The sequence below is a fragment of the Columba livia genome, chromosome 8 (genome assembly GCF_036013475.1).
Source record: "Columba livia isolate bColLiv1 breed racing homer chromosome 8, bColLiv1.pat.W.v2, whole genome shotgun sequence".
NCBI classification, from domain to species: Eukaryota; Metazoa; Chordata; class Aves; order Columbiformes; family Columbidae; genus Columba; species Columba livia.
In genome coordinates this window covers 5,389,218-5,415,285 of record NC_088609.1, presented here as the reverse complement: position 1 = coordinate 5,415,285, position 26,068 = coordinate 5,389,218, and the positions used below count along the sequence as shown (strand labels likewise).

The window sequence follows — 26,068 nt, the reverse complement described above, 5'->3', positions numbered from 1 at the left end:
GGGAGTAGGGGGGCGGGCGAGCTGGCCGGCCCGCCCGCCCGCGAGGGGCTGGAGCAGCCTAGGGTGCGCGGTGGGACCAGGGTGTCCGCCTGGGGTCCCGCCGAGCCGCGGGTGAGCCGGGCCGCTGTGCTCCCGCCGCAGGTGGAGGAGGCCGGGCATGTCTTCCTGCTGATGAAGAAAGACTATCGCATCTCCCGCAACGTACGCCTGGCCTGGGTCCTCAGTCGCCTCCACCAGGTCATCTGGGCCGTGCCCGAGCCCGAGCTGGTGAGTGGGGCCCGGGGTGGGCAGTGTCAGCGCAGCCTGCTGTGACAAGCTGGCTCTGCCCACTCCAGAGCCTGCAGGAGCCCAGTGCCTTTCTCTGAATCTTCCTCTGGCTTGGCTTGATGTTCCAGTGTTTACTGTTCCCTTGGTTTTGTAGGTAAACTCAGAAAATGAACTTGATGTTCTCAGCATCTTGCCTAACGGGTGGCAGCCAGACGAGCCTGTCCAGCCCAGGCCCTACCTCCTCGTGCCCTCCACGCGGGTCACCTTCCTGGCCCGCCAGTACCGGTTCGTGATTGAGCTTGATCTGAGCCCCTCCACGGGGATTGTGGTAAGTGCAGAAGCTGCTTCTTTGGGCTGTTGTGTGTGAAAAGGCTGGGCCCTTTTCAGTTTGCCGAGAAAGCATATTCGTTTCTGTGTTTGTTTTACCTTTGACAGAGGTGTTGCTTTTGCTTGGAGCGAAGAGTGCAATGCGTGTAGCTGGGCAGCTTCATGGCAGATCCCGTTTCTCTGCTGAATGCTCAGTATTTGACCTTCATCTGCAGAGAGCTGTCATTCCCATCCAGCTGCCATTGCAGAAGGATGTTTGTTGTTGGCTCTGCATTTTAGGGCAATGAGCAGTGAGACTGAAAGTCCTAGAAGATAATAAAACTGTTTCCTTTCTCTGTTTCTGTAGGATGACTCAACAGGGGAGATAATTTTTGATGAAGTGTTTCATGCCCTTTCCCGATGCTTGGTGGGGTTGTTAAGACCTTTTCGTATCCCTGGTTCAGATATTATCTACCAGCCAGAGATCTTTGTCACCATCCAGGCGTATTCCTCCATCATTGGCCTCCAGTCCCATCAGGTAAAGTTCAGCCTCTCCCTTGGCACGTCTCAGCGTGTGAGCAGCCCGCCCTGTTGGCTTCCTGGGAAGACAGGCGAAAGTGGGGTCTTGTGGTACCCGGGCTTGGTTATCTGGGATGCTGCATGCTGGTCTTGTTAAATGTGCAGCCTGGTGTGTTGGGAAAGGATGTGTGAGTGACTTCTTCTTTCTGGGGAGGAAGCAGCGGTTTCTCCTGGGGGAGCAGCGCCCAGCAGAGACCACCACCCACAAGCACCTTCTCAGAGCTGAGCCATGGGGAGTATTTCCCTTGTGTTGAATATGTGCTTGTTGTTTTGGCTTTTTTTTTTTTTCCTAATTTCTATTGACTAGTGCTTTTTGGCCTGTTGTAATTAGAAGTATTCAAGAAGACTTGGTGTGCCCCAAAGCTTGTCTGCCTGCTCCAACTGTGTAGCAGTGGTTTATTGAAAGATAATTGCCTCTTCCTACACACCTTGCTCTCTTTTTGCACTGGTACAAACGTTTCTCCTTGCTGAAGAGACCAGCTGGGCTCCAGCGAGATTTTGCTTGAGACGGGGCAGGTCTGTTTAACAAATCAAAATCTGGTTTATGGTGCCAGTGTAGTTTTTGAAGTTTATCCTTCTTGTTTACCCTTCCACCTCACGGTATTTTAACATTATTTTCAGAAATTTCCTTGTTTGCCAATATTTTTGTGTCATCAGCAGACACCACCATGCTTTGCCTCATCATCTCCTCTGTTTACTCTAAATTGAACACTGTGACATTGCTATGTGTTTTGTCTTTGGATCTGTCTGATGACCTGTTTATTGTGTGATGCCAGAAACTGTAATCTTTGGGTACAAGTGAATAAGCTTTATGTTACTTATATGGAAGAAAAGGCATATACGTGTATCACTTGTCCTGGGATGCCTCTCTGTTTTGTAATCATTTAGTTTTCCCATGTTGCTCTGAGGTCTTGCCCATCTGAGGTTGAGGGATTGTAGATAAGTGTCCCAGCTGTCTGTTGGGTTCTTTGTCTGTGTGTTGTGTCTTTTTTGCCTCCTGGTTGTGGGCAGAGATTTCCTGTACAGTGGTGGCGTCTGTAAACACAAGTGTCATGCCTGTCAGCTCAGGGAGTTCCTGTGGTGGCAGGCTCCCTCTGTCACATCACTCAGCCTCCTCTGTGATGTCCTGTCTTATTTTTGCTTTATTTATATTCCCTGTTCCTTTATCCAGCCACTTACTGGAAGAGAATAGGATCAGTCTATAGAATCGCAGAATTATTCAGGTTGGAAAAGATGTTTAAGGTTGAGTCCAGCTGCGCCAGCCAGGTGGAAGGACCAGCCTTCCTTCTGCAGTTTCTAGCTCTGACATGCAAAGCCACCCTGAAATCCTGAAACACTGAGCATCCTACTGGTGTTCACGCTGAACAGGTTGAGTATGGAGGGATAAGCATGGAAGTACAGAACTTTAAAATATAAATTTACCAAAAAGCTCTATTTTTTTTTAAATGTTTAAGATGAACTCCATCATACTTAGTGTTTCATGAAGAATAGGGCAGAAAAAAAGCTGCATGAATGAAGAATCCCAAAACAGTAATGACAAAAGAACAGTATGCTCATATACCTCTTACATATACTGTCTGAAATTCTGTGTGGGGTAATACCTTGCTAATAGTAAAAGGATCCCTAGAAGACATCAGATCTACTTTGACTAAAAATGTAGTTTATTGAACACATCTTGCCTGGTATATTCTTGGGTTTTAATTTCAACTATACCTAGGTTATTAGTACAATAATAGCCAATATTCATGCTGCATAATATTCTTGTACAACTTGTATTGATGAAGTTTAAATCTGTTGAACACAAACATCACAGCTCTATAGGCATGTTAGATTAGTACAAACAGGCCTTCCCTAGAGACATCAGGTCAGGGTTAAGGGCTTCTAACAGGATATTGCATTGCTTTCTCCTGAAAACTGCTTATCCTGGAAGAAGGAAAAAGCAGGAATTTGCCTGAGAAGATTTCCCAAAGAGCCATGTGAGCGTCTGCCGCAGAGCTGCTCGCAGGCAGTTGGCACTAAACAGCAATAGTGACAAGAGGCCAGTGCTGGACCTGGGCTTTGTCAGGGACGTGTCTGAACTGTGCTCCTGTATATCGTTTGGGGGGCTGGTGTTATAAAACCCTAACTTGGTGACTGACATGTGTCCTTGGGCCAGGTACTATTCCAGGGCTGTCAGCTGGATGAGACGAAACGAGAGGCTTTTCTGGACCAAGTTTACTCACAGCTCTGTGCCTTTGAGAACAAAGTGGCAGAGATGCTCCAGCAACAGTATGAACCCAAACCGCAGGTGAGGAGGGCAGAGGTGGTTGGGGTCTCTTGGCTCCTTGGAGATCTGTGCTCTGGGGGGGTGGCAACAAGAGGAACAGCAGTATGGGCCTGGAGAAGGAGCAGCTAAGGAGTTTGTAAGAGAGCTTTGTGGGATCCAGTTATGAGATGTGAACACTGAGGAAAGCAGAACCGAACCAGTGATGGGAATGGTTACTTTCCCCAAGATGATTGCACCATAAAGCATCCTGACTTCTTGTACATCATGGGATAAACTGTAGGATACGCTTTCTCTCTGAAGAAGATAGTGGGAGAGATGATTATGCCAATATCCTCAGTCTGTAAAGAGCTGTGAATATGTCCTTGGCCCTTGTTACAATCTTGAATGAAAATACTTCCTTGTTATCATGAAACTGACCATGAAATTGAAGAAACAGCTGGTGCAGATTCTAATACTCCTTGTAATCTGTGGCAGATGCTGTTCAGTAGCCGGGATGTAGGTATCAGCCAGTTAATGATAGCACGCTAAAATACAGCTTAGGATGAAATTAAAAGTGAGACTCTGTAGGGATTCAGAATGTTTATGGGTTTCTTATCAAGATAATCTCTCCTGATCTTGGAAATAAAGAGCGTGAAGGTTACATTGTGATACTGCCATGTTCATGTAGCAGTCACAGTTGTATCTGTGGGCACATTTTTGCAGTCAAAGGCATTATTGGCTTGGCTGAGATTATTTAGTCCTTATTTAGCATTAGTTATTAGAGTTTGGGCAAAAAATTAAAAAAAAGTCTCAAAACCAGGTGAGCTGCTGGTTACCTATTGCAGTTGTATATCTGAAGTGCTTCGAATCTCGTATTCTAGTGGAAATGTGTATCTTTGAATGCCAAGACTATCAGTCCTGGAACAGAAAGAAGACTGCAGGAAGTAAATACCTTTACCAGTGTGTCCAGCTGATGTTTTTGCAGTGCTTTGTATGCATTCCTGCTCGCTGTAGTATTTCTCTTGTGGTAAACTATCCTATAACTTTTTTCATGCAAATGGGGGAAGGAGACGCGCTTGCAGCCAGAGGGACTGGTGAGTCCTGCCACAGGCTGTGGGTGGAGGCGGGAGGTCCCAGGGGAAGGGCAGGGACTGAAACTGTCTTTAACTTTTGAAGTTGCATTAGTTATATCATTGTCAACAGGTGTCTGAATTTCAGGCATCTCGCAAATTAAAATGATGGATTGTCATGGGTTTTGCTCATGAGCACAAACTGCTCCCATTTGTGCAGAACAAAAGTTCACTTAGTTCTAATGTGCTTTTCCCAGCTCCAGGCATCTGTAGTTTGGCAGGGGAGGGTCTTGCTCATTCTCTGTCATAGCAGTAAAAATGAAGCAATAGTTTATTACAGGGTTGAACTGCCAGAACCTTCTGGAGATGAGGGGACTATGAATGCAGTAGGTTCCTCATCAGTGTAATTATACAAATTTCTTGCTTTGCCTGAGGGGTATTTTTCATAGAAGATCCACAAGAAGCCTGCCTACGTTTCCTTATATCAGCACTGCATAACGAGTGCTATTTAAACAGAGTTAAATGTATAGGCACTAGACTTTGTCCTTATGAGGCTCCTCAACCCCTCTGCTGCGGTGCTTGGTATGTGAGATGTTGCTGTCTCTGCCTCTCCAGTGTTTTTGGGCTTTACTTGAGTAGATACTGAATAGTTGCAGCTTCTGCTAGACTACAAGGAAAGAAGAGGTATTAATCATCTCTTTAATTGGGAACTGCTCTGCTTTGCAGAGGGGTTTTAGTGACCCCAAAACATCTCATCTTTCCCCTAGTGTGAGAAATCAGCCTATAATAAAGCTCTGAGCATGTTGTCCGCTTCCTCTGCCCCCAAGCAGCCTTGCCCAGCTGTTCTAAGGGGCCTGGGAAATTAGGATTTTGAGAGCACCTGGAAATCTAGAAGTTGAGTCTGCTGAAGTGCTCCAGAGCAGTGGTACTGTGGGGTGCTAGGCTGAAGGCTGTGAGGAGAATGAAAACTAGAGCTAGGCTGAAGTCTGTCCCATGGGGCCTAGTGGTTGTTTTTTTCACTTTTCCAGGTGGATCTGTCTCCTCTGAGCCAAGAGAGCCCTGGTGATGTGCAGGAGCCGTCTGGGAGGAAGCCCAGCGTATCTGTTGTCACTGCAGATGTTGGCCTTGTCAGCATGGTCCGACAGGGCATCCTGGCGCTGCAGCTGCTGCCCTCCAACTCCAGCGCAGGTTGGCCTCCTCTGCTGCGTGAAGGGTTGCCCAGTTGCCTATGAAGGATTGTATTCCTCCTGCCTTGGACTAAGATTGATTTTTCTAAGGGCTGGTGCATAGACCCTTTTGTTAGGGAGGACATTTCAGCAGCAGCTATTGCTCTGCACTCTGTGGGCAAATTGTGACGGTGGGAACAGGGAGGAGAACAACTCTGCACCATGTGCGGTGTGTCACCGTGAGGGGATTTGTGAGGAAGCACAGCCATGACTGTTGCTCAGAACAGCTCGGGTTGTGCAGAGCTGTGCCCCATCTGAGGACTTTGCTGTACCTAGTTGGGAAATTTGCCAGCTCCACAACACCTTGGAAGCTGGAAACCAACCTCAGCATTTTCCTTTCTGCTTTTGCCCTGCCTAAATTTTATCCCTGGTGGATATATCTGGAGAGTGGTATCTGGCTGAGATGGAGAATGCACTAAGATACTGCCCTCTTCACAGGTATCATAATAATTACGGATGGTGTGACGAGTGTCCCTGATGTGGCTGTGTGCGAGACTTTACTCAACCAGCTCCGCAGTGGCACTGTGGCCTGCTCCTTTGTACAGGTGGGTCTGCTGTTGTCTGTGAGCGTGCGTGCAGCTGCTGGCAAGAGGGGAGGAGATGAGTCGCTGTCAGCAGTGTTCACCTTCAGAGGGGACTCTTCTGCCTCTCCAAGGCCTTGGCTTGGTTCTTTCCCTTTTCCTCAGCAGTGCCGCACTCTCTGAGGTATTGTCTTTATCCATCCCGTAGGTGGGCGGTGTCTACTCCTACGATTGCAGCTTTGGCCATGTTCCCAATGTGGAACTGATGAAATTCATTGCCATGGCCACTTTTGGTGCTTACCTCTCCACGTGCCCTGAGCTGGATCCCCTGAGCCTGGATCTGAATGTGTATCACAAGGCGTTCCTGCTGTACTCCTTTCTGCGTACTGGCGAGTCCCTGAATCCAGAATACTACTGTGGTGAGGAGTGTGCCTGTCTTCCTTCCAGCAGACAGATGTTTACAGCACCTCTCTTTGGGATGACATCCCCAGGCTTGGTTATGCTGATGCCCTCCCTTGTCCCCTCCAGGTCATTCTGAGTACTATGGAGGCAAGGAAAAGGCAGCAGTGTGTGTGCTTTGGCAAGAATGCTGCCTTCTCTGACAGGCAGCAAGGCATGCTTGTGCCTGGATGAGAAGGAAGGCTCTGGGGGTGCGCAGTATCTTGGACCCCCCAGAGCTCTGTGTCTCCTGTGGGCTCTGGGCAATGTTGGGCCATGCAGCCTCTTCTGTAACTCCCCTCCTGGTTCCAGGAATTGAGTGAATTGGGGAAAACTGATGTCCCATTTTGCACCATTTCCCTTTCGGTGGGTTTCACTCAGCAAACTGCAGTTAGGCCTGCCGTGTTGGAACTTGGAAGGGGCAAGAAGCTCTTGTTTGACCTTTCCTGCACACTGGCTAGCTCGCAGATGCGGACATTCTGGGGAGCTTGTCCTAACTGGGTTTGCAGATGGCAGTTTGGGTTGAACAGCTAGGCCCCTGAGAACTGTCCCAAATACCTCTCTTGGTTGTTCTTATTTGTGAGTGGTAGTGACAAAGAGTATGCCAGGGGAGATTAGTTACCGCCCTTTCATGCCCTGGTGATGTGCTCGTGCCATCTGTGCTTTCTGTAACTCGGCAGCAGAATCTGTATCCAGTCACAAGTTTGAAGAGAGTTGGCCTTGAAAATGTTGAATCTTAAAAGGTTCAGGAGTTAGTAGTTTAAATGCAACACTTCTGCATCCTGATACCTTTTAGAAAGCACCTGGAAATTCAGGGTTTTCCAGGGAAAGGGGTAAAGCCCAAAAGCTTGCTGTGCAACTCTTGCAACAGCTGTGCAGGTTCTGCCTGTCTAGGCTAAACATGTAACACCAGTGTGTGCCTTGTCACAGAAGCTGTCCCAGGGGAAGCCAGGCCTGGCTTCCCACCCTGTCCCTCTCCCAGGCCTCTTGGCGACACGAGTGGACCTGTTTGCTGTGTTGCAGAATCAGGATTGGGTGCAACTGGTGCCTGAAGGATGTGCTGTTCTTCAGGCCAACGAGTGTTCCCGGCAGTGTTTGTAGAGCATTTTGGGAGGGCTGTTGCTGTAGGCGAGCAGCAGCGGAGCTGCTCCCTCACACCCCCCATCTGTGCCGTTTGCAGTGTCCCAACATAGACTGTTCAATGAGCACCTGGTGTCTGCAAGCAGCAACCCTGCTCTGGCGATGAGGAGGAAGAAGCACACGGAGAAGGAGGTGCATGCTGACCTCGTGAGCATTGTCTCCGTCCGGCTGCGCGAAGGCTACAGCATCCGTGAGGTCAACATCACGAAAGGTGACTGTGCTGCATTGGGGGCTGGAAGCTTGGATAGGACTGTTCTCAACTGTTTAGAGGACAGTGCAGGGTCTGCCATCTCAGCAGAGTCACTGGTATTGTGGAGGAAGGAGCCATTTTCTGCAAATTCTAAGTTTGTGTTCTGGAACTATTGCCCAACACAGAACTGTCCAGTATTGGTTGTGCAGTTGTGCACTTGCCATGCTCATCCTCTGTGGCTGTAAGTGCCTGGAGAGGGACAGACAGACTGTGACCCTCTGTATCCTGGAAATGAGTCCCCACAATTGCAGGGAAACTACTGATAGAACTTGGGGTTTTGCAGAGTTTTCTGGGATTTCCTTTATATTTCTCCTTTTTTCATCCCTTTCTAGTCCTTTGCTAGATGCACTCCAAAATACTAACACAAAGTTGAGCCCTTTGGTACAACAGATTTAATGCCTCCAAGCTACAGTCTTCCAAAGGAAGAAATTGGGGGAAAAAAGGATATTGTTAGGTGAAAATGCCGAGCAGTCAGGACCATGACCGATACTAGAAGAACATTGAACCAGCCAGTGGTCCTGTTCTCTCATCTGACTCACTAGAGATTATTGCACCTGCAGTGTGAGAACAAACCACTGACTGAGGACCTTGAGGGATATGAGTGGCCCAAGGAGTACCAGTAAACCATGCCTGACTTTCCCTCTCCAGCTGTGTGCTTTAACTGTGGCTGGTGCTTTAACTGAAGGCGAGATGAGGAAATCCAAATAGAGGTTATGAATTGCACGCAAGAGAAGAAATTATTGTTGGCCTTCACAATGACCAGCAAAAAGCCAGGAGGATGGGATTCTTAGAACACAGCGTAAACATGTACAACACATGGTGACACAGTACCTTCAACTATTCTTTTTGTGATATTAATGCACACAATATGTTTTATGTCAGAAAAATCAAAGTCTGTGGTACAACTTCAAAATCATTCCAAACTTGCCATGTGATGTTTTCTGTGAATTTACTGTGGTCTGCCTGAAAACCATGTAAATAAGTTATGCAACTGCTCTGCTTGGAAGATTGTCCCAGAGCTTCTTTGCTCTTCTCTACCTTCCTTTCTAAACTCAGACTCAATTAGACCTGTGTTGTTTTTATTATCCTTAATTAAAAGTTTATCCTCCTTCTCCGGTGTTGCACAAACATGTTTAAGAACAATGCCTCTCTCCCTGTAACCTTTCTTGTGGCAGGTTAAGCAAACCAATGTTTCAACCTTCTTTTGTAAGAGCAGGTTTTCTATTTTGTTTATTTATCTTAACAGCACACTTTTTTTTCTCCTCAGTTGTTCACTTTTTGCAGTTTGATGTCCTATTTCTTGAAACAGTTGGTAAGACTGTTGTAAATGTGCTTTTATCAGTGCCTTGTTCAGTAATGATACTTCTTCCCTGCTTCTGAAGTAAAATACCATATCTGATAGACCAGGAATCACATGAGCTTTCTCTGTGATTGCACTGCATTGTTAGCGCAGAAATCCCTGCATCTTTCACACACTTTTGCTTCCAGCTCGTGGGTCCTTAAGGGTGTTTTATTGTTTGTTTTATTTGTTTGTTTAGTAGTCCCTAAATGTGGTATTCATCACATAATAGTGCTCTTTAAGTTCATCTCACTGGGTTCAGCTCACTGTTCCTGTGCGATGGCTGGGAATGAATTGCAGTTCTTTTGGCCTCATGGTTCTTACAGACTGAACGGATCTAAAACAGCTCTTTTTGGAAGGTTGCTAACAATCATATTAGGTGGGATAATTTCTAAAGTTGGTCTTCCAGGAATATCCCTGATTTCTTGTTTCGGGAGTTTTCTATTACAAGTAATAATCTGTTAAGTTTTCCCATTGACACAGGTGTTCTAGTGACATCTGCAGATTGCTTTTGCTAATCTCCTGTAGGTGTGGCATGAGGTGCTTCCCTTCAATCCAGGCAGATTAGGTCCATTGCACTTTCCTTGTCTAAGAATGTCTATGAAACAGCCCAAAAAGTCAGTTCCTGTCCACACTGTGCTCAGTATTGTGTCTTTTGTCCTTCTGTGCACCAGTTCACTTACTGCTCAGACAACACTGGAGAAAGAGCCTTTCTTTAATCTGGCAGCAATGTTGAAGTGCTGTTGTGACTGTGAAGTCCTACAGAGAAATGCTGGAAGAGGTAGCAAGTGTGAATCATTCAAAAAACAGGCAAATTCACGTTGTACCTTTTTACACAAAGGTGTAGCTACAAGCTCTGGCTCAGGGTGCCATTAGGCAGCAAATGCAGGAGTCTGGAAGACTATGTCAGAAATACCACCATGTGTTCACCACGCTCCCTGCTCTCTCCTCTAGGTATTTTCCTGCCACCTTTTAGCCCCTGGAATGCTAAACAGGTTGATCTTCCATTTTTACGAGAGAAGACGGCAGAAGAGCAGCTGCACTGGGTCTGAGTTCCCTTCTGTGGTGAATAGCTATGGGGAGATACAGAGGGAGGAGTAAGAATAGGATAAAAGTACATGGTATCTCCCTTCTCGTTATTTCTTCCCTTTGAGCGCTCCCTATCTCTTTGTAGCTCAGGGCTCCCTGAGCCAGAAATACTTCCTGTGTATTTTGATAAAGTTTTTTTTTAAGAAAGAGTTTAAAAATGAAATGTCTGAGTTATCAAAAACACAGTCTATATTTCTATGCCAGCCTTCAGAATAGTAGCAGATAATGTTACTTATACTTCGGAAAGGTTAAATGCTCTGGGGAGTTTCTGGCTGTGATCAGAAAACTTTTAAACTAACAAAGTAAAATTTATAAAAGATGAAGACATTGAAACATTCAGCACTGCCTCTGCTAAAGAAAAGCATGTTTGGCTAATTGAACCTCCCTGCGCCATTCTGTAACAAAGTGTATGACAAAGAACAGTTAATTAACCCGGATTGCCAAAAGCTTTTGCCAAAACATGCAAAACTAAAGGCTGTTAAGGAGCCAGCTGGCTGTGAAGCGAGAGGAAACAGCGCAGTCGTGGACTTTGACACTGCCGCTTTTCTGCTTCACTTCGCCGAAGGCAAAATAGAATAAATAGCTACATTTGTGCTCAGAGTTGCCTGGAGAGGTTATTTGTGATATTTATAAGTGCTCTGGTTACCCTCACTACTTGATTTCAGATATTTAGGCATTTAGAAGGCTACTGTGGTTAGTTAGGTATGCAGAAGTGCTCGAGAAAGGGGGAGGACCATTTTGTGTTAGTGTGTGTTGAGGAGAGCCTGGAGGACATTTTTCAGAACCTCATTTTCCTCTGTGAATTGGTTCAGCACCAAAAATGGCCGGGCACAAGCTGACCAGTGAGAAGGGCCGTTCTCAGTCTCAGGGACTGGCAGACAAAGTGAGTTTTCTAAAAATGAGAGCTGGACTTTGAAAGAAATCAAAGCAGCAGAAACTTGTATTAGCTGTTAAGTCAAAGACCAGAAATAGAATGATTTGCAGTAAGAACAAGCCAAAGATTCATCTAGGTGTGACTTCAAACTAAGGAAATATTTTGCCTGTGTTTTAGTTTTACTTGTGTTGGATCGTAGGAGTGAAGCCAGGATGACTAATGGAAACACAGGTGGAAGTAGGAAATATTTTCATTAATGATCTAGGCGAAAATGTAGGAATTTACTTATCATGTTTACTGTTGATGAAATGGAAATACTTTGTTATGAGAACCAAAATACTGTGCAGAAAGCAGTGGATGAGCATTAAAGCAGTAAGAGTGAAGTGACAGTATGATATGGAAAGAGACAAATTTATTTAGCCTCTCTGATAAACTAGACAATCTTCATATGGAAACAACAGATGGTAGAACCCTGGCAACTGTATGTGTAGTAAGTAACACAAAGCACCCATTGTTAAAAATATTAGTGACCTTAAATAAAATCCTGGTAATCCCTCAGATGAAATACAGGTGGAATACAATGTATAGATGAATTCTTGAGGTGCAGGAAGGTCTGGGGTGGTTAAGGGGAAGGATATTCTGCTGGTGCCTGTGGCTTGGTTTAACCTGCACAGTAACACCTGAAACTAGGTGAGGATTTCTCCCCCTAGTGCATGATCCTTGTCAATGTTATGGAAATGAAGCTTCTCAGAAGAAAAACAATTTAATCAAAAGAACAACAGAGCATGAATTTGGCATGTACTCTGGAAGGTTTCTTCTAAACACTGATGGGGGAAGGAAACTCAGGGAGCCTCCCAGCAGGGACCACGGGAGCAAAAGGCACGGTGGCTTTTAAATGGAGTGTAATTGGCCTGTGAAGGGGCTGGCACGATGTGCCTATGGCAGCAGCAAATGCAACTCTGCAGGAAACGTAGGATCCAGGCTGGTGACCTGTTCGGATGATTTCCAGCACATACAATCACTTATCTCACAAATGTTGCAAGTCCAGCAAACTGCAGAGCAGGCTGGACATCAGAATCGATGACTGAGCAGTTGAAACAGCAGTGTGGCACTGTTATAGAAAGTCATTTGTTTTCCTGGCTTGTTTTAGTACAAATACATATGCACAGTCAGCAGGACTGTGACAGTTTTCTGCTCTTCTGGCTCAGTGCGGCTTGCTGGCAGGTGCTTGTGTTAATCTTGCTAGAGGTGCAATGGCCCGCTTAAAGAAAAAGGTAAAAAAAATGTACAGTTTGAAGAAAGGGTGAATGTTTATTCTTTACTTTGTAACTTTGTGAGGAGAGGGTAAACATGGTGAGAAGCTTTTGATGTTTGAAGTTCTGGATTGCATGAAATACTGTCTGTGCAGGAAGAACATGGAGTTTGATTCAAGAAGTGGACCTCACCTTCCAGGTTGTTTATGATCTGGGCCCACCGTGTCTCAATGTCCGTGTTTCTGCAGTGGGATAGATTAACTTTGCAGAGTGCAGATGAGAAAACTTTACAGCTTAAAGGCCCTGCTTATCTGTGCTAAGCAACAGTTTTATTGGAAATGAACTTGAAGCTGTGAAGAAGAGAGCCTGTTGTGAATGTCACCACCTCTTCCGAGTTTCAGTTGCCTTCTCTAGTGTGGATACTATGTGTACATTTAAATAACTGTTTACTGGGTAAGCAAAGCATTGCTCTGTTGGGAAGGAGAGAGAATGACTTCAGCTGGAGCAAACAGCTGTTAGATTACCTTGTCTTCCTCATAGAAATCAAACAGTTTCACAATACTGGGAGTCCCTGGTCAGAGATAAATATCAGATACGTACTTGGAGCACTTGAACTTATTTCTCTGCTCTCATGCAGGTGGGTCTCAGCTGGAGGTGAAACTAGTGCTGCTTTGGAAGCATAACATGAGGATAGAGTACTTAGCTGTGACACCCTGGCCCCTGGACCCATCGAAGCGCAGCACATGGGTAGAGGTGACGATGGAGGGAAGCTATGACATCTTGCACGACATCAGTTGCACCATGCGGAAGCCTATCACCAGCCTGTACCGCACTACAGTCATCCGGCGCTTCTGGAACACCTTGCAGAGGTGAGCCAGATCATCCCCAGCAGTTCCCAATGTCTGATGTGACCAAGAAATTCCTTTCTGGGCATGCTGGGGCATGGGTTATGCAGGTGGCCATCCCAACCCAGGGTCCCAGAGGAATGTGCTCTGAGAAAGAGGCATGACTGGTGTCTGGGCAAGGAAAATCTCAAACTGGCCTGTGACCTAGTCTGTAAGGTTTCTTCATGGTGAAGATATTGCTGTCCCTGAATCCTGATCGTGCAATGCAAACCTTAACTGTGACTGCCACCCCATGGAGGTGGGCCGTTCTTACCGTGCAGCCTTGCAGCTGTGCTGCGTGGTCACTCTAGGAGCAACACCTAATGTCTCTGGGCATGAACGGCCTGTGGGTTTTAACCATTTCCTGGCCAGGCTGACTATTACTCCCTGCTGTTTGGCAGCTTGCTTTTCTAGCACTTCATTCCCAACTTGGATCATCTGCCTTGTATATTAGGCTGTTACACTTGAACTTCCTTAACATGCTCTTTGCAAATCAGGTGTTGAATCCCAGCGTTCCTCTGGAAAACGATGTTGGTGTAGATGGGCTCCCAGTACCTTGGGAATACTGTGTATGCAGGCACTGGGCTGACTGGGGCAGGACCAAGGAGAGCGTGGGCTTTTGTGGCTAACTACCTTTTCTCTTTCAGCATCAACCAAACAGATCAGATGTTGGTTCATCTGCAGTCTTTTGACACAGTCCCAGAACACTTCACCATTCCTGAGAGCACCAAGAACGGGGTGCCCCTCTTCTACATCCCCCCAGGCTCTACCACTCCGGTATGTTTGCACTCTCTCCCATTTAATGTGGGATAGCTTGTCCCTCCTGCCTATTCTATCTCTTGCCAGGGGATGCTGAGTTCCAACAGGCAATCAAGATCTTCTGTAACTCTCAGGCTTTGTCTCTTCCTCTTTGTCCTGCTCAGTAACAGAGTTCAGGTGTAATGCAGTACCCCTCAACATCCCATCCCATACTTTTCCCCCTCTGAGACATCACCCTCTGTCTTTACTGCTGTAGCTACACTTCTAATTCCCACAAAAAGTCTCCTAAGTGTGCTGTGAAGACCAGCTTATTTTTGTCATGCTTTATCAGTGGATACCTGATATGTGTGGAGTTCCCGCTGGCAGTCTTGTGCCCTGGTGATGTAGCTCAGCACTGTTAGGTGAAGGCATAGGATGTACTGAACAGTTGCTTTTAATAGTCTCATTGCTCTGAGCACTCTTGTGGAAGGTGGAAGAGAGATACATGTCATCTACACAGCAGAAACTAAATGAAATATGAGCTAGTAGTTTCCACTGCAAAATTTGAACTCATTGAAGCTCACTGAGCAGAAGTGCTAGCATATTATCTGTTCCCTGCTAGCAGTGTCCTTGACATTGATAGAAGATGACTAGCAGATATCAAAGCTAGACACACTTTAAATTAAGAGAACTACGCTTTTAATTTTATTGCTTAAGTCCTTCCTAGGTTTGCCCAATAAGCTTTCACTGTGTATGTAACCCGTAGTATATCATAAGCATCCCATCTTATAGCTAACCACCACTTTATTTGTGTGTCAGCAGAGTTGCTATAGTTGGTGGAATCACGGTTTTACCATACAAGCATGTTAGAGTTGCCCAATGCCACCCATTGCTGGTACCCTATTTGCATGAACACTCTCAGATGAGTTATCTCAGTGTTTAATTGCTCTGCTGACACAAGCCATATATCCCCCTCTCAATCAGAAAGCACACCATTACATATGCCGTTTTTTCCACAGTTATTTAATTGATGCTAAGTAGCTAAATTCCTAATTAACTTGACATTTCAGGAACCTAATTTATTTTTGCTTACATTGTACTGCCTGTTTCAGTGTGAACACACTTATTCTGCTGAGAGGCAGTTAACAAAAGCCAGGGATGTGGCTTCTCTTCTAGGCCTCCACAGCTCAGCGACCAGAGACATTCCTGATCTCTCTGGGGTGGAACCAGACGGTTTCTTGCTGAATATTGCCCTGTCCTTTTCTCAGGTGCTATCCCTGCAGCACAGTGGGTCTGACTCGAGCCATTCCCAGTTTGCCTCCTACTGGAAACCTATTCTTTCCATGGATGCCAACTTCTGGCAGAGGTGGCTGCACATGCACCGTATAGTCCTCCTCCTGGAGCATGACACGTATGTAACCGGCAGGGCTGAGCTCATGGGCACACTGTGGGCCAGCCTGGGAAAACAGGGTGTCCAGTTCAGCCCAGCTGCAGAGTTGCAGCTGTCTTGGCAGTGCCTGTGGCCAAGGGAAGGGCCTTGCTGGTGGTACCTGGTGGATGGTGAAGGCTCATTTATCTGAGAGCGACTGTGGGTTGGAGAGTCATCTTTGTCTAGAGGGGTTTGTTTCCAGGAGCATATGTGGTTTCTCAAGTCCCTCTTGGGTTTGGATTTCCTGATTGCAGGGGGTAGGTGGTACTATCCCACATGTTTCATTTGCTGCTGGAAAACGTCTTCCCCAAAAGCATTGCTTTGCTGGGGCTGGTTCTATTTGCAGAGTTATGTGAATATTAGCCGTATATTGAATGGAGGGAGGTAGAAACAATACAAGAGTATGTTCTCTGCAAGGTGGAGAGCAGGATCCCTGTGCGCTCAGGGAGTGTGACTCTGGCCATCAGGTACAGGCGGTGGAGGTGCTTGGGAATGGGCTGCTTTGGAGGAATAAAGCTGATGTACCAGTCAGAGGATGGGTTGGGATGGATGTAGCAAAGTCTCTTTGGGGAAAGAAGAGAAACTGTGGTTCTAAAAGGACTTTCTGCCACACCCTGCAGGCCTGTGCCCAAGCACCTGCACACGCCAGGCAACAACGGTCGCTACAGCACCATCCAGTGCCGCATCTCTCACTCGGCACTCACCTCCTTGCTGCGGGACTGGAGCAGCTTTGTGCTGGTGGAGGGCTACTCCTACGTCAAACTGATACACGGGTGAGTGGCGCTGAAGCAGTCCCGTGTGGGGAATCGGGCATATGGCCAGACCAGAGATCCAGTTAGACCAATACACTGTGATGGGCTAGAAACAGATGTCTAGAGGAGGGGATAAGAGCACGACAAACACATATGAAACCCTGCGTATTCTGAACTGCTACCACTGGGTTCCAGGTGCAGCCAAGATGGACGGGGAAGCCAGCTGCGGGGTTTGTGCGTGCTAGAACTGATGCGTGGTGCTGCCAAGTTGTGTGGGCTGTTGAGGTCTCCAGAGAGCAGGCCTCTGCTTGGTCTGACATGACAGAGCAGCAAGATCATGCTATTTCAGCCCTGTCTTAATCCCTCCTCCCTTAGCTCTGAAGATCCCACACCTACCTCGTTTTATGTGGTGCGGATCATCTCCAAAGCTCCCTGCATGGTTCTCCGGCTGGGGTTCCCCATTGGCACACCTGCCCAGGCCAGGAACAAGGTGAGAGCTGCCTGGCTGCTTCCTGGGGTAGGAGCAGAGCAAGAAGTTCTGGATGTAGAAGTGGTGGGTAGATCGCAGGCAACACTGTGGGCAGATATCTTCTAACAACTAACTACTATGTTAAGGCTTAGGTGGGTGTGAAGTTACTGTAACAAAAACGGACAGTTGGGACAAAGCTTTCAATGTTAAGTCTATGAAAGATCTAAACCCAAACACTTGATGATCAATGGAATAGCTGGTCACCTGCATGTTTTTCCCACTGCTTAATTCAAGTGTGGGGCTTTAAATGACTCAGAGGTTATCTAGTCTATCCTCGTGACCAAACCACAATCGATACTGTGTGTCAGGAGCAGCAGATACTCGTCTGACTCATCTGCAAGAATCTCTGTGATGGATGTGCTACACATTTCTTAGGCTGTCTGCTTCAGTAGGTGGTGAATTGTATATGTATATCATATCATTTGGGCAAGGAGGAGTTAGAGTTAAATTGTGAACAATGCCCCATATGAGCAATACAGGGAGAGGAAAAACATTTAATACCCAGACAGTGTTCTAAAGAGATGCAAGTCTGCTAGATAGACTTCTAATATCCTCTTTGTATCACAAGAAGTGGGCTGCCCTAGTCAGATGTGGAAGGTGGGGTTCCTGCCTGGGCTGTTTCTCCAGCTCTAATGGCTGAGACAAGTCTAAGTGTTCGTGGGTAAAACATAAAGCATGAGAAAGTTGTCCTGCTATTAAGCTGTATGAACCTTTTGTTGTAAACATGAGGTTTATCATTAAGCCTTGATGTTTTGTCTTCAGGAAAGAATTCTCTCGTTTGCCTCACTTAGCTTTAGTGTTAGATTAGTCTGAGGAGCAGGTGACAAACATGGAAAGGACCATCTCTTTCTGAGATAATGAACCCGGATTATACTAAATGCTTTGGCACTCTGGAGGATCTACCTGTTCCTGTCTTCAGGGGATCCAAGCCTTGGGCGCTGGTTGCTGGGCCAACACATGGGCCGATAATGCCAAATGAGGGGTTTTATGAAGGAGTTCTCTCTAGCAGGTATAAGTTAATACCTGTCTTCATGAAGAAGAGGTGAGACGGGCAGCATACCCTGCAGCTCTGGGCAAGCTCCAGATCGTTGCACCAGGAACTATATTTAGTCATGCACAATGTTTTGTTTTGGTTTCTTTTTGCCTGCCATAGGGCTGATTAGCTACCCAGTGTGGAGGATGGCAGTAGAACTCAGCCTGCCTTGTTTAAGGGGAAGGGTTTTTTGTGTTGACCTATTCAAATTTCCAGTGTTTAAGGGAAGCAAAGCACTTGATACAGCCGGACTTTCAGAAGGCTCTTGGTGAGACTCCCGTATAGGGCCCTGCTGTAGAACTGGAACAGAAATGGGGTGTTGTAAAACAGAAACTGTCATGGGGAACAAGGCAAGGAAACTCAAATCAAAGCAGAAGCTGTTTGTGGTTTTCTCAATCTTTTCACTAGTCAAAGGGTAGGGAACTCATCTGCAGGGAGGTGGCCAGGTAGTGAGGGAAAATCCACAGGTGGCACAAAGCTGTTTGTTTTTTTCTGCCCTTTCAACCTGTGTGCTTTGTGGACACCTAAGCAGTACAGTGGTGGCTGGAAGCCAGTATTGATCACTGCCAAATAATGCACCTTGGATTTGGGTGCTCAAACAACATCAGATATTCTGTATTATCAGTATAAAACCACGAAGGGGACCCCAGTGGCATCACAGTGCAGAAAAGAGCTCTGCTTCACGTTTGGGTTTGGGGGCACTTCTTTCCTTGAAAAGAGCATAATAATGATGGGGAAAGTTGCTGAAATAATTAGTGTTGAGGGAGACAGAGAGCTGCTGTTCTCTTGTTTACCTGCAATGGTGATGGAAATTAAAAGGAGGTGAACAAAGATCATGAAAAGAAACCTAACCATGGAATTTCAAAGAAAACACTGAGGCATTGTGAGGATCAGATGCTGGTGTGGGCAGAACCATATTCAGGACTGCTAAAAACTAAAGAGAGTAATTGGGAAATTGGTTTAAAAGTGTCCGGGTAAACATTAACCTAAAAAATAACCTAAGCTCTTAAAAGCTTTTACCATAAAGGTTTGACACATGAATGTGATAGTGGGGAAACACATCAGCTGTGGGAACAGTCTGGCTCTGTCTTATATTTACTAGTTTACACTAACTGTAGGCTGTTGAAGAGGGGAGGAATGAGGGTGGGTACTCAGACTGCTGCTGTGGAGGAGGTGGCATGCAATTAATTTGAAAGTTATGGAAGGCGATTTCTTCAGCCTTGAAATCATCTTTGTTTGTTTTTTGGACCTTTCCTTTGCTTTTAAAAATATTAATAGTTGTTAAAGTGTGGATGTAAGAGTCTTGTGTCATCTTGGTCTTGCTAGTGCATCAGAAGTAAAATTACCCTTAACTCCTGCTCATCTGTATATTTAAGGAGTGTTCTATTCCTTTTAGCTCTTGTTCTGAAAGCTTGTTTTGAGTAGCTTATGTCTCCAGACAAAGGTGGTCATGTTTACCTTTTGCTTTTGCCATGACAGATAGTGGAGGAGTTACGGGACCGAATCTTGCAGCTGCGCTTTCCCCACAGGGTCCAGAGCAAGGAGGCAACTCCAAAAGCAAAAAGGAAAATGTTTGGCAGTAGTTCTCCCTCCAAGTCTCCACCTGTGGCTGGGGCCCCATCAGCCCTCTCAGACAGACCCTGCCTCGTTGTGCTGCACAAACCCTTGGAGAAGCTACTCATCAGGTAGTGATGGAGATCTGGGCCACCAGCACAGCCTCCTGCCCTGGGGAGTGGGAGAGAGAAGGCTCTGTGGGTGGTGCTGCCACTTGCAGGATGTGAGTGCCATGAAGCTGGTGCTTGTTGGAGTGGGTTTGGGTTGCATGGCTGGGAATGGCAGCTGTCATCTGGGAGGGCTGTGACTTTCAGCAGGGAGTCTTGCTGGACAGGCAGATTTGTTACTCTTAAATGGTATGATGCAGAAGTAAATTTAGTTAGCAGGATCCTGTGCTGGGCTTGCCATGTTCTGCTGCTGGAGGGCTCTATCCTGGGTCCAGCAAGCAGACTGAATGCAGACAGCTCTGGCCCTGAGCACAGCTTGCTTTCCACCTCAGTGAGCCACACTTCTGCCTTCTAGGTATGAGAAGCTGCCTTCTGACTATCGAGCCCCCTTCATTCTCAACCTGGAACACCCCCCAGTGTCTGGCCCGCTCACTATGGTGGCCAACCGTACTGCCTCTTCTACCCTGGCCTCGCTGTCCCGCTACTTCTATCACCAGCGTTGGATTTGGAGTGTCCAGTCGGGGCTGGCACCGGCTGTGCCCATCACCGCTGTAGCCCAGCTCCTTTCCATACTCACAGAGTAAGTCACACACCTGAACAGGGTGACATCTCCAGCTGGTCCTGGGGACGCAGGGAAAGCAGTGTGGATCGGAGGCCTTGTTATGGATAACAGTTGAAGCTGCTGTGCAGAGGGTTTTGATGCTGCACACAGCTTCTACAGCTGCTTGGGCCAGTGCTTTACCAAGTTCTGCAGCAGCAGTTCAGAGGAAGGAAAGTCCTGGAAAACATACGAAAGAGCAAAAGGCGTTACTGTGCCTGGAGTTTGCTGATCTTCAGACAGGCTGTCCTGTGCAAAGTGTCACATCTGCCTGTTGTCTGTGGGTAGCTCCCTGTCTTGGGAAGGAAGGTGTTATGGGGTGAAGGGTACAGTCATTCTTGTATGTAAGGCTTGCAGTATGGGTAGAAAAGCCCTACATGTCTGACTGACTCTCTGTTGCCAGGGTTCGTCTGTCAGAGGGTTTCCACTTTGCCTCCAGTGGGGATGGAATTATCAATATGGTGCTGGAGCTGCCCATACAGGTGAGCCTGGGTGCTGCAGTGTAGACACAATCCTTCATTGCTTCTTCTGAGGTGGATTCACCTTCCTGTGATGGGATTTCCCATCCACTTCTAGCACTCAACCTTGTCATGTAGTGGGAGACCTTCCTTCTCCCCTGAAGTACAGGAGCTTGTGGATTGGGCATTTTCCTGTCTTCGTCTGCAGTTACAGAGCTGCTTTGCTGGCAGGGACATGCAGTGCTGGAGGAGTTGTTTGGGCTGGGATGGGCTTCCTCTCACCACCACTGCTAGTGGAGCTGGGCAATGGGACTGTGTTTTGGGGGGCACTGTGTAAGTGTGGGCTGTTGCTGCTGGCCAGGCTCATGCAGTATCTCCCCTCCAGATTGACAGCTCAAGTGAGAGCAGCGGTGGCAGGGAGAAGCACACCTGTGTTGTCCAGTACATCCTCTTCCCGCCACACTCCACCTCCACCAAGGACAGGTGAGACTGTTTCTCCCAGGGAGGGCTGTCAGTGGAGTCGTGGGCAGTATGGGAAGGAAGGAGTCTCCGGTCACCTAATACAAACAACTGGCTGTCGTGGATTGATCACCAGTTAGCTGGGGCTTTGCCTTGGCTTGTGTGGCTGCTCGCATAACTCTGCAAGGAGCTACTGGCTGTGGGCCATCTCGCAGGACTTGCCTTATGTCTTTCCTGCAGCTTTTCCACAGATGATGACAATGATACAGAGGTAGAGGCCATTGAAGTGGACACAGAACTGAACCTGGTCACAGAGTGCTGGGTAGAGCCACAGAGTGGCCTTGTCCACAGTACTGCTGACAACTGGAAGCACCTCCATGGCTTGCCCTACCAGAAAATACCTAAAGCGGTGAGTTCCTGAAGGGGTAGGGACATGGGCTCTTTTGTGGAAGGAGAAGGGGTTGTTCTGCATGTGCACCACAAGCAGCACTGCAGGTGAATTGTTGAGGGCCAGAAGAGAAAGGAATGCTGTTAACTAAAGAGCCTGAGATTTCTAAAAGAAGAACTGGGCTTCTGGAGAGAAATGTTTTCTGGATTGCAAGACAGTGGATGCAGTGCTGCTCTGGGATAGGTGGGAAAATACAAATTACTTTGTCAAGAGCTTTTTGCATTGGAGGGGGAGCGAGCTGGACTGGAGCAGTGATTGCAGGTAGTGGTGCCCATGCACCTCCTGAATAAGGCAAAAAGAGGCTGAAGGGCTGGTGGAGAAGGAAGGAACAATGACTGAGAGTAGGGCAAGTCAGGGGATGGGATTATGGGTGTTTCCTCCCCTTGCTTTTGGACTGTTTTCTCCTGCATTTGGGGGTAATAATTCTGCTGTACACAGCTGAGCCTTGACTGCTTATTGTAGCTCTATCCCCGGGACCTTGCGTGCATTGCCACTGTGCTGACCTTCGAGTACATCAGCCAGTTGTGCCAGAACAAGGACTGGGTCTGCCCTTCTTCAGACACCAAAGCTTCTGAAGGTGAGTCCATCATATATGTCTGAACACATTTGATGGAGAAAGAGACAGCTAGACCCTGAATGTCTTGAGGCCCATTAGAAGTTTCTGGACAGTAGAACAGGTATTTTGACAATTACTTTCTTGACTTTGATGGCTGTGGGTCACTTTATTGCACTTGTGCCAGAGACATGGCTTCATTCTGGGAAGGTCAAAAAAGCATTTGCAGCTTTCTGCCCAGGCTGGAAGGGTGATTAGGTGACCTTACTTGAGCAGAGGGGTGGACCAGATGACCTGCAGAGGTACTTCCCAACCTCAACCCTTCTGTAATTCTATGAGAGGGGCTCCTTATGTGAACATGACAATAAGCCCAAGGGACTCTTCCAGCACAGTGCCTCTCTGTAGGCAGCTCACCACCTGCTGCAGTCTCCAGTGGGCTTTGCACTCTCCCCACATTCATTCTTTGAATTGCTCTGTCCTCCTAAGCACAGGGACTTGGGCAGTGTTGCTGTGTTACCTTCACTTGTGCTGCCCTCACCGTGTTTAGGGCTGGCACTGTGCACACGGAGGTGACATGGCAAGCAGGGCCATGTGGTGCCCACAGATGTGTTACATTCACAGTTCTTATTGCAGATCCAGACATGGGGGCTGGTTTTCGAGTACATGAGGTCCCATTCCAGTTCAACCTCATGAAGCTGTTGCCCAGGTGCCAGCAGGTTGAAATGTTCTTCCTAATGCTGACAAAAGGTAGGTGCCACTTCACCGTCTGCCTCCTCTTCTCCTAACCTCATGATTGTGGGCACCTTTCTCTGTGTACTTGTCTCCCTGGGCAGCAGGCTTGTGAGAGCTACCATGCCTCTTTCAGTAGCTCAATGCTGTTCTTCCCATCCCTGCAGACCCAGGGCTGTGCAGGAATATTGCTGTCTTTCTTGGAATTATAGTTCTGGAAGAGTTGCTTTCGAAAACATTAAACCTAGACTGTTGCTCTGTGCTGGTGGCTTCTTATCTTTAGCCCCAAACATCTCCAGAACACTTACAGTAGCAGGGTGAGTCAGTGCAGGGTACCTAATGATGCTGGAAGACCAGAGGTTCCTCAGCACTCTCCAAGTCAGCCTTGCAGAGGTGCTGTGGGAAATGCCTGGCTGTGTGAAAGTGTCACTTAGTAAAGGGCTGTCTTTTGGGGGACTGCGCAGGTGGTAGCTGTGGAGATTCTGTCTCTGAAGCTGCCATGGTTCTGTTTTGGAGCAGAGAATGAGGAGGTGACCAAGGACTCTGCGTTTGTGCCCAATGAAATGCTACTAAACCTCTTCCATGGCTGCCTGCAGCATGACCTCAGTGACCGGGAGATACCCATGGATGATGCTGATCACGTGGCTTTCATGGAGCAAGTTCTGCAACGGGATCGTGATGGCCATCAACCCCCCTTCACACTCCCTGTGATCAAAGGTAAGGGCCAGGAGTGTAGCAGCAGTGACATTGGGATCTGGGGGGTTTTGGAAGTCTTGCTTTCAAGTCTCTTCCTTGGTTGGTGTTTCTCAGGTTGATTTCTCTGTGCTCCGTTTCAGAAGAAACCCTGAAAGCTGCTGGCACCCTGGAGCAGCAGGATGCTTCTGCATCCTATCATCTTGTTGGCAGCAATGGCACCAGGGATATGACTGGCTCCACAAGTACTCTGCAGGTACTGGTTCTCCTCCCAAGCCCTCTCTGAAGGCAAGGTGGCAGCTGTTGAAGGGCAGGAAAGTTAGCAGGAGGTTTGAGAACAGATTGAAAGTCTTGTGTTTTCCCCACACTTGGCAGCAGTTTAAGCTGTAGCCTGTGGCTGAAGTCAAGGAATCTTGTGGGTGTGTGGATAGTTGCACTCACTGTGGGCCTAGCCTTTTACAGCAGCTGCTCTTAGAATGGTACAGGGGGTGGTCAGAGTGATTTCAGCATGGTTGCTATCTGCCTCAGGGTAGGCCTGTGCGATGTGCTCTGAGCTTATCCAGCCTCTGCTCTTCCACCAGAGCCTCGGCAACACAGAGCTGCCTGAGGATGACATGACCCTGAGTGACACGATGGGGCCCTTTCCCCCGCAATGGCGATGTTATGCCAAGCTGGTCAACCCACAGCATGTGTTCCTGACCTTCCTGCCAGCCACCTTCTCAGGTGAGGCCACCTGTTGTGGGGAGCAAGATGAGGTAACACCTCCTCAGGAAAATAGCAAAAGCAGATTCAGCTCTGGTAGGATGGAGGGAAAATTGAACAGTGGCGTCTAGGCCCAGTCTTTTTGCACCGTATGGCCAAGAACAGAGTAGTGTGAAGTGCTGAATGTCTTTCTCTTCTTTTCTTGGACATGGTGCTGCCCACATAGTGTTTTCAGGCAGGGGATGTGGCTGGCTGCAACCATTGGACTGTTTTCCCGGTAGGGTTGTTAATTAATTAAGGAGACTGGTAGTGGGATAGTCTGGGAGAGTCCCAGCTTCTGGGCATTGGCACTGGTCTGGCTTCTACTGAGCTTCTGGGGAAGGCTGCTAGGCCCAGCTGGAAGCACTCTGTGGATCTGCTCCCACACACAAAGAGGCTCCAGGGACATCTGCCCTCTTGGGAATGTAGATGGAGGAGTTAAACTGTGCTCACTGTACAGAGGGTGATTTTAGTTTTTCTTCCAGATGTACAGAAGCTGATGGCTTGTGGGTTGGACAAATCTCCAAAAGACGAGAGTCGATCTGGAGAGGACCCTCTGGGACCTGTCTGTGCGGAGCGAGCCAGAGCTGAGGCTGAAGAAGGGGATGCTGCAGTGCCATTACCCACCCTCAGCATAACACCAGCCCACGGTACCGCCCTCAGGACAGCACCTTGCAGTAGTATTAGTATCCTTGCTATACCTGAGTACACTGCTGGGCAGATTGAGACAGAAGGAATAACAGGCTGCTGGGGCCTGTCAGCTCCTGCCTGGCAGTCAGCAGAGCCAGAGTGAGGACAAAGGGCACAGCGAAGCCTCAGCCAGCTTTCGCATTTTTCATGGTGGGGTGAGGGAGTGTAATGGGAGCTGAGTGCCCACAGCCTAAGGCTGCCTCCCTGTGGGCAAGGAGGCTGCAGGTACATAGAAGCTGCTAGGAATGGCTGTACTGGACTGCACTGGGAAGTCGGTGCCTCTTGTGTCATGATTCAGCCTGGCACTGCCAGCAGCACGTTGTCTTAGGAAGAAGGCCACAGGTCCTGCAGTATACAGCATTTAATTGCACAGCCCCTGGTGCAGTCAGCCAGGCCTGCAATGAGGGTGGAGGGTTGTGCTGCTGCAGAAGGTGGTGGTGAACCATCATAGCTGCCCAAGAAGGAGATCTGAGTGGCCGAAGCACTGGGTCAAGTGGTTGGGTTCTGAGTGAGGAGAATGGCCTCTGAGGTTTGAGGGGAGAGAAGCTTGTAAAACTGATAAGTGCCTGTGGGTGCTGCTGTGAGGGCTATGAGCTTGCAAACGAGGAACAACGAGCCCACTGAAGGCCCTTGTCTCAGGTTTATTTCTTTTGCAGAAGTGAGCCGTGACCCTGGAGAACAGAGTGGCCCCTCACGGAGAGATGTACATATCTCCTTCTGTCACCAGAACTCGCAGTCTGAGCTAGGCGAGTGCCGCCGATTTCGCTGCCCCATTTACATCTATAGCTGCTCTTTGGAGCTGTTACGAGAGCAGCTTGTCAGCCCACGGGCACACCGTCCTCCCCGGGACATCTTTTTCAGGTAATAACAACCGTACATGGTTCCTAGATGGGAAACTGAGGAGATTCCTTGACAAGAGGCTGTCGTCAGCCCTGCCTTATTCTCTTGGCTTGGTCCTCTGCCTTACAGCAGCCATGGCCTATGTGTGCCCTAAGGCCTTGCTTTACTGGTGCCAG

At 47.8% G+C, this 26,068-nt stretch overlaps 1 protein-coding gene across 9 annotated transcripts in view; it reads left to right on the top strand.

Annotated features, from left to right (window-relative positions):
- SZT2 (SZT2 subunit of KICSTOR complex) overlaps nucleotides 1-26,068 on the top strand; it is a 56,295-nt gene that overhangs the window by 157 nt on the left and 30,070 nt on the right. For 8 of the 9 annotated variants that reach the window (XR_010474222.1, XM_065071653.1, XM_065071650.1 and 5 more), the window contains exons 2-26: nucleotides 142-267; nucleotides 422-595; nucleotides 941-1,111; nucleotides 3,308-3,439; nucleotides 5,496-5,655; nucleotides 6,132-6,238; nucleotides 6,423-6,633; nucleotides 7,833-8,003; nucleotides 13,235-13,466; nucleotides 14,129-14,258; nucleotides 15,488-15,630; nucleotides 16,269-16,421; nucleotides 16,776-16,890; nucleotides 19,442-19,647; nucleotides 20,039-20,263; nucleotides 20,685-20,763; nucleotides 21,125-21,222; nucleotides 21,439-21,607; nucleotides 22,109-22,223; nucleotides 22,833-22,946; nucleotides 23,448-23,645; nucleotides 23,765-23,877; nucleotides 24,203-24,344; nucleotides 24,848-25,012; nucleotides 25,709-25,913. Coding sequence is in view for 8 of the 9 variants with exons in the window: in XM_065071653.1 (XP_064927725.1) it covers nucleotides 142-267; nucleotides 422-595; nucleotides 941-1,111; nucleotides 3,308-3,439; nucleotides 5,496-5,655; nucleotides 6,132-6,238; nucleotides 6,423-6,633; nucleotides 7,833-8,003; nucleotides 13,235-13,466; nucleotides 14,129-14,258; nucleotides 15,488-15,630; nucleotides 16,269-16,421; nucleotides 16,776-16,890; nucleotides 19,442-19,647; nucleotides 20,039-20,263; nucleotides 20,685-20,763; nucleotides 21,125-21,222; nucleotides 21,439-21,607; nucleotides 22,109-22,223; nucleotides 22,833-22,946; nucleotides 23,448-23,645; nucleotides 23,765-23,877; nucleotides 24,203-24,344; nucleotides 24,848-25,012; nucleotides 25,709-25,913 (3,854 nt within the window). In the remaining variant the exon portion in view is untranslated. Of the gene's footprint in view, nucleotides 1-141; nucleotides 268-421; nucleotides 596-940; nucleotides 1,112-3,307; nucleotides 3,440-5,495; nucleotides 5,656-6,131; nucleotides 6,239-6,422; nucleotides 6,634-7,832; nucleotides 8,004-13,234; nucleotides 13,467-14,128; nucleotides 14,259-15,487; nucleotides 15,631-16,268; nucleotides 16,422-16,775; nucleotides 16,891-19,441; nucleotides 19,648-20,038; nucleotides 20,264-20,684; nucleotides 20,764-21,124; nucleotides 21,223-21,438; nucleotides 21,608-22,108; nucleotides 22,224-22,832; nucleotides 22,947-23,447; nucleotides 23,646-23,764; nucleotides 23,878-24,202; nucleotides 24,345-24,847; nucleotides 25,013-25,708; nucleotides 25,914-26,068 lie in introns of those variants that run through there. The other variant, XM_065071655.1, reaches the window with a different exon arrangement.